Source organism: Magnolia sinica, chromosome 10 (assembly GCF_029962835.1).
Source record: "Magnolia sinica isolate HGM2019 chromosome 10, MsV1, whole genome shotgun sequence".
NCBI classification, from domain to species: domain Eukaryota; kingdom Viridiplantae; phylum Streptophyta; class Magnoliopsida; order Magnoliales; family Magnoliaceae; genus Magnolia; species Magnolia sinica.
Genome location: NC_080582.1, coordinates 79,962,212 through 79,969,999, shown reverse-complemented (window position 1 = coordinate 79,969,999; position 7,788 = coordinate 79,962,212). Strand labels below are relative to the sequence as shown.

The following is a 7,788-nucleotide window of genomic DNA, read 5'->3' as shown; positions in this document are numbered from 1 at the left end:
CCACAAGATCAGACTGATGGGTTGCTATTGAAATTGCCAATACAAGATCAACACCACCAGCATCTCATGTTTTAGACCTGGAACAGTCCTGCAGTTGCCAACTTCATATCCTGAAAGGTCCTACTGAAACACCTGAATGCAGCATGCAGCCCAGGCCAGTAATCAGGTGGGACCCACTATCTAAACAGTCCGGTCCCAACATCCACCTTTTTAGCCTGCCTAGCACTTCCAGAGGATAGGACTGGCGTTTTTTCTGGGACATGATGCGCAGACAAGGGAACCCACTTGATAAGCGGCCCAGATTTCAAATGCAACAAATACAACAAATAGCCCATGACACTTATCATCCAACAAATACATCTGAAATCAAACTACAAGCATTTGAACAGGGCATTGCTAATCATTGTTGGATAGGATACAGCTACATTTACATATATAAAGAAATGAAATGAAATGAAACGTAGTCTATTCATATGTGAATTCTCGTACCTGTTTTACACATGAAATTTAAATAACATAAAAGAGACTATGCTTAGATATGTACATCTGAGAGCAAGCACGGCCAGAAGATCAATTCCCCTCCAGTGTATCAGGTCTGCAGACCCATCAGACCCAACCCGTTTATTCTCTTTATATCAGGACCGCCGCTGATCAATTTCTTTATGGTTGCTGAGTCAGTATTATCTCTCTACATGAAGTGAAGAACAGATATCAGAGTTGAAGGGGAAAAAAAAATCTGATTTAGTTTTCACGTATCATATGATCTGTGGAAGCAAATATTATCATGTACAAGATGGCTTCCGATATCCGTCGAAACAGCTTCATGTGGCACTGCACCCAGCAGGAGAGAGAATACCGAATAAGCGGATTGCAATTTGCCAATGGTATGTTGTCTCCAAACAAACAACCCCAAGTTGGGAATTCACCAGGATGCCTGCTTATAGAGCAGGATTTCGCCATGTAATTCTCTAAAAGAACATATGCGTGGAGACTTCCAACTCAATTCAAAGAGACCCTTCAAATGACACTCGAAGATGGGCTGTTCTTGGTGGTCTGGATGATGCAACTGCAAGGCCTTGGAGCAGTTTTATGACATCCACGGTATCGTCGAGATAGTATTTTGCTTTGCTTGGCTTCTGACCAACTGTGCATGCGAAAACCTCGGCTATCGCAGGCAAGGACGGGCTGTTGACAGTGCTCGCGATGCTCTCGAACATGTCCTCATCAGACCGGTCGTCCCCAATACACAAGACGAAATCTGGGGGCTTCCCATTATTCAACATGGTTGAGATGAGCTTTTCCACAACGAGACCCTTGCTTATTCCCTGCCACATTGCCCAAGGACTCATCAGTTTCTAAACTGCATCACAATCTAAATCCAGAAAACACAACAAGATGGAGATTATTTTTACCTGCGGTTTCACTTCCACTATATGCTGGCCCCTTTTAACAACGACCGGCTCGTTTGCGAGCACGTTCTCTAGGTGATCAAGCAGTTCCTTTGCCTGGCACGAACCGAAATCCGGGTCTGCATCTTGATGGTGCCAAACAATTGCGCTTTCTTTGTGTTCTATTGAAGAGCCATCAGTCGCCTCGGTGTAGAGTTTCATCACAGGTTCCGCAATATTCTTCCATTCGAAATCTGTTGCTATCGAACAGGACTCCCATGGAGAATCCCTACTCCATCTATAAGAGCAGAAACATCTATCCATCAATCAACCCGAACAAAAAACAAAAACATATACAGCAAAAGTTACCTAACAATTTATATCCGCGGGCGGAGGTCTTTTCTGTTAAATACCACATTTCATCAATTTTGAGGATCTCTCAAATAATTTATATTTGATCTTAGATGATTTATAACTGGTTTTGATATCATGCAAGGTCCAAAGTCCACACTACCTGATGAATGGCCTGGATCTTTGACATGAGTGACACCCAATGGCGGAAAGAGTAGCTATGATGCAGGCATTCTATCAGAGCCTATCGTAGGTTGCACCCAACATGGGTTTTCCAGACCCAGCACACTTGTCAAATGCCCACGATGTTCGCTATCTTTCAGCCCTTGAAGACAAGGCGGTGTATTGCAATAGGATACCAGGGAGATTAGCAATTGGATCAGGGTCTTTTCATTAACACAACATGTAAATGATGGGCCTAACCATAGCCATTCAATCAATGCATGATCAATGGGCGGGGAATAAAGAAAAATGTGAATTAAATTTTTTTTTTAAAAAATTTGCATATTGAAGTATTTCAACCCTCTACTAAAAGGTTAGAGAGACCGCTCGTATTTAAAGAAAAAGAATCAAATGATCACAGGATTGAAATATTCCAATGCAAGAACTTCTATTTTCTCCCTTATCCCAATCCCTAAGGTGAGGGCCATGATATAAATGGTTCAGATAATTGATAGATGATCCCAGATCCAAAGACTAAAGTCCCAACATATCCTATAGCAATAGGTTGGGATGCATTTTAGCAAAATTATCATTATAGAGAATGGGGTTTTCCATGATCTTCAGAGGTTGCAAGAGGAGGCATAGCTCAGGTAGCTGGTTTCCTCTGGCAGCCATTGCCCCATCACATGATATCTTTAGATGCATCTGACAGTGAGAGCCTGGCCCCACATGATATCAAACACCCAATGTTAACACCCACTTCAACCGTTAAATACACATCCTTCTTATTTTTGGTTGTGTGATGACCTGAACCATGTATCCCAGGGTTGCTAACATTGATTGGCAATTGCCTTCAATGTACTATGCTAGGGTTTCTCATTGACCGTGAGTCGGTATCAATTCATCTTATGTTTATCCATTTGAACCCTCTCAATAAAACAGGAAGGATCACCAAACAGCACAACTTTTTGTATGTGGCCATTGATTATTGAACTTTCTGAAGGAACAGTTTTATCCTGTTCATGGATGCGTGACAGGTCACATGCCACTCGCAGCAGTGGCCCAGCTACCCTATTGGGGTGAAAAGGAAAGGCACATCTACCAGTCAGAGCGGGTGCAAACAGCAATTTTTTTCTTAGGAGATCAAGATATACTATACACCTTATCTAGATTAGCCCTGTTAGATTAGCCCTGTTATGTTGGAAATTGGGCTGACATGACATGACAAATGTCGCCATTAAAGAAACAAATAATAAACCTAACACCTTTCTTTTCTTATTTGGGTTTATAACCATCTCTTCATGAGAAATGATCAGATAGAGCAGCCATGTCACCAAGTTCTGGTATGCCATTTTCTTCCTCGTCAACTAATCCCATGCGGAATAGGTGGGCCAGATCATAATGATCACCAAATATGAAAATTAGCTGGACACGACAGCGACAACATCAAAATCAACAGACAGCCAATGGTATCACTCAGTGTACTGGTGTGGGCCACCCAACAAGTGGATTAGCCTGATTTACATATTAGGTGATCACCCTGGTGTAGCCAACCTTTCGCATGGATTGGATATTCTACACGTGACATGCTGGTGGGAAAAAAGAAAAGTTTTATCAAAACTTCTCATATAGCTGCTGCATCTGATCATTTCCCTCTCTCCCATCCATGGTGTGCCATAAAGGTAACAGTGGCAACCATTACACATTACAGGGTCATAAAGGCCGCAACGGCTGTTGAAAAAAAAAAAAAAAACAGGGACCCGTAAAGGCCGTTACAACCCACGTAACGGCCCGTTACACCCCCCGTAAAGGCCTTCACGGTCCATTACAGGACCGATACAGGTTCTTTGGGTTTTATATATTTATATATATATATATATATATATATATGTGGGAAAAGGTACTATGCGCTCCACCTCACGATAAGCTCCCGTGGGGTCGAGCTGTGTGCGCCCCACCGTGATGCGCGTCGACCATCAACACCGTGCATTTGATGGGTCCTCTCTAAATTATGGGATATCCCAAAAATCAGCTGTATACGGAACTTAGGTGGGCCATACCATCTAAAATCATGTGAAGACATGCCAAAAACATATAAAGGCAGTTGGTGGGGCCCACCTGAGTTTTGAATGCTGCTGAAACTTGGTCTGAACCCTCATCCAAGTGGGACACACATAATGGATGGGCTGGATTTGCAAACCACATCTCGGTGGGCCCAAAAAATGATTATGAATGTTTTAATGGTGCACGGCCCCTCCCCACTTCTGTATGTGGTGTCGCCCACGCAAGTCACGGATTGACTTGATTTTTGAGACCTAGGCCCACGATGGAATGGTGCATCTGACTGATGGGGTAGATGTTCGACACACATCATGGTGGGGCCCACACAACTCGACCTCATGGGACAGTCTTGTGAGGTCGAGCGCATAGTACCTTTTCCCTATATATATATATATATATAGAGAGAGAGAGAGAGACAGAGAGAGAGAGAGAGAGAGAGAGTGTGTAATAGTTGATAGGCGGCTATAACAGCTGTTACAGGTTCATTTCAAAAATCTTCTAATTATATCCTCTTTTGTTTTGGAAAGATTCTCTAACCATATCCATTGCACTTATAAAGTCTTAAATACTATATCAACATTTTAAGAAAATAGCCTCTAGAAAACATTCTAACAATAAATATTCCTATGGCATTTCCAAGATTTATGCAAAGGTCCATTGGGATGTGATCCTGCAGAATCGGGATTGAACCTAATCCTGATTTTGGCCTAGATTAGCCTAGCCTCTACTAAATTGCAATTATGGGTGTGTTTAGTTTCTTTCTTTTTTCTAAAGCTTCCGAAATCACAATTATGCAGCGGACAGCACACATTGGAATCTGACACCTTGATTTAAGGTTTCAGTCCCATTTTGGTTATGAATTGCTGTAGTGACTCGTTTTATTTGCGACTGAAAACGATATGATTCGGATGATACTGGAGTCGTATTGGATGATTTTTCAAACCATGATCTGACATGGAGGTCACGAGTCCCCAATTCTCGGGATCCCCTGCCAAACAGACCCTAAACTATTACAAATTAGAGCCCATAAATTATCCGAAACGAAACAAATGCCGTTTTTCGCATTTTCAATGTGCATTTGGTTCATGGCTTTTTTTTTTTTTTTTTTTTGCATTGAGAGCATTAATATGCGATTCAGGAATTCCAAAAATAATGAAATGGGGGCCTTTTTTGGGTTAAATTGGAAAGAAAGAGCTATGCCATATAGACATGAGTATCATTTCATGAATCCTGAAAATCCAATTAAAAGTAGAAATCCCAAGAATTGCAAATTATTTTTCATGCAGAGATTATAAATTAGTAGAATTCAGAGAAGCCAAGTAGCATACCTTGTGAAGTAACCATGCTCGGCTGAAATTCCCAGCTTCTCACAAGGCGAAAACCACCTGCTCAATGAATCCTTCCCTCTGCCACTAACTATGAAAACCACATTCTTCGGATCGCTGCATAATCCATTCAATACAGATATGACCTCGCCACTGGGTGTCTTGTCCACAGACGCCTGTGGCATCACGGTCCCATCATAATCCAGCAAGATCAGACGGCTGTTCGCCTTCTTGTATGGCGATACAATGTGCTCAACAGACAGCTTCCTGAAATTGGGCCCCAGCGCCACGACCCGGAAGCCCAATCCGAACCCGATGCCCCAGCACCGCCTCACAAAATGGTCTCTGCAAGCTCGTTCCAGGTCTTGATCGAAGCTGCGGGCCCAGTACGCGACGTCGTGGGAGCTGACATACTTGTAATGCTTGTCATGTCGCATCTGCTTCTCCGTGTCCGGCATGGTTACGGCCAGATTCATGGCATCGGCCACCGCATCGATGTTCCACGGGTTGACCCGGATGGCTCCGCTGAGGGATGGAGAACACCCAATGAATTCCGACACCACGATCACGCTCTTCTTCGGCGGGCCATCCTCACCCAATGCAGGGATCCCCTGGCGGCAGACCGTGTACTTGTATGGCACCAAATTCATCCCATCCCGCACTGGATTCACAACGCAACACTCTGCAATCGTGTAGTAGGCGAACTTCTCGTGTGTCGGGACCATCCGATCGATGACGACAATTGGGTCATAACCCGGGTACCCGAAGGCCCCATTGATCCTCTCCGCCACTGCCCGGGTCTCATTCTGGACGTCCTGCACATCCGTCCCCTGGCTCCTAGCTGGATTTGTGATCTGCACCAAAACCACCTTCCCCTTCAAATCAGGCCGTTGCTCCAAAAGCCGACCCAATGCCAGAAACTTCAAGCTAATCCCCTTAAACAAATCCATATCATCAACACCCAATAGCACAATCTTCCCATCAAACCTCTCCCGCAGCTCCCGGACCATGCGGGTCGTATCAGGCATCGACAGCAAAGATTCAATCTGACCCATGTCAATTCCAGCAGGCAAGATCTTAATACTCACGGTACGCCCATAATACTCCAATCCAATATACCCACGCTTCGATTCGTAATCCAACCCCAGCATTCGACTACAACACGAAAGGAAATGGCGGGCATAATCAAACGTGTGGAATCCGATGAGGTCCGAATTCAGCAGTGCCCGGAGTATCTCATCGCGAACGGGCAGCGTGCGGTAGATCTCCGACGAGGGGAAGGTGCTGTGCAGGAAAAACCCGAGCTTGACCCGATTGAACCGCTTCCTCAAGAATGTCGGAAGAACCATCAGATGGTAGTCGTGGACCCACACGTAGTCATCATCTGGGTTGATAACCTCCATGATCTTGTCGGCGAAGATCTTGTTGGCGGAGACGTAGGCCTGCCAGAGGGAGCGGTCGAAGCGGGCCCCACCTCGGGAGGGGGAGAGCGGGAGCATGTAATGGAACAAGGGCCAGAGGTGGTGCTTGCAGAATCCATGGTAGAATCTTTGGTAGATGTCGGGCGGGAGGAAGGTTGGGACGCAGCGAAATCTATCAAACAGGTGGCGGGCGACATCGTCGTGATCGGATGGGTTGATGTCGAAGTGAGGGCCGAGGGAGCCGACGAAGATGAATTGGGTGTCGGTAGGGTAGCCAGATTTGAGCTGGAGGACGAGAGCGTCAGGGTCGAATTCGAAGCGGGATTCGTGGTGGGGCCGGAGGGGGAGATGATTGGAGACGATGATGATGCGGCGGGCCGGGGGGGGAGGAGGGGTGGGGTCTGAGAAGTCGGAGATGATGCCGGGAGCGGTGACGACGCGGGGGAGGCGGAGAGAAGGGAGTTCTTGGGATGATGAGAGGTCGAGGAGGTTGGTGCAGGATTGGGTCAGCATTTCAAAAAAGTGGGGGTTAAATGTTAAAAATTGGGGGTGAAATATCAGTATTTTTGGTTTTGTTTATTTATTTATTATCGGTGGGTGTTGCAGATGAGGGGAATGGATACGGTGGAGAGAGATGGCTTTGGGATGTGAAGGAAGGAATAAGAGGTGGTTTTGTAGAGGATGTCCATATCAATGGTTTGGGCCTTTTTTTCAACAGTGATGGATTTTGGAGGGCTTCCGAGATTTTGAGAGGGAGAGAGATGAGTAAGTGGGGCAAGGTAAGGAGGCTATATACGTTGTTTCGGGGTTTAGTATGACCGGGTATTGCCGGTTTCATTGTTTTCTTTTTTGCTTTTTGTTTTTATTTAGTAAGAGGAGGAAATTACTACAATGGGCTTTTTCTTTCGGAGAAGCGATTAACGAGGACGTGGATTTGCTGCGAATGCCTTTCGCAGGAAGTTCCTGTAGAAGGATGCTGGTTGGGGTCCACCGAGATGTTTGTAGGAAATCCATCCTGTCCATCCGTTTTAAGAGATCATTTTAGGACATGAAATCAAAAATAAGGTGGATCCAAAAGAC

The 7,788-nt window shown here is 45.1% G+C and overlaps 1 protein-coding gene across 1 annotated transcript; it reads right to left on the bottom strand.

Moving 5' to 3' along the window:
• Positions 1–361: 361 nt before the first annotated feature.
• Positions 362–7,485, bottom strand: LOC131217112 (probable alpha,alpha-trehalose-phosphate synthase [UDP-forming] 9). The gene is made up of 3 exons (XM_058211872.1): positions 5,291–7,485; positions 1,413–1,686; positions 362–1,325 (listed from the first exon to the last, which is right to left on the bottom strand). The coding sequence occupies exons 1-3, from the start codon at positions 7,219–7,221 to the stop codon at positions 1,005–1,007; spliced, it is 2,526 nt and encodes an 841-aa protein (XP_058067855.1). The 5' UTR covers positions 7,222–7,485; the 3' UTR covers positions 362–1,004.
• Between the last annotated feature and the right edge of the window lie 303 nt (positions 7,486–7,788).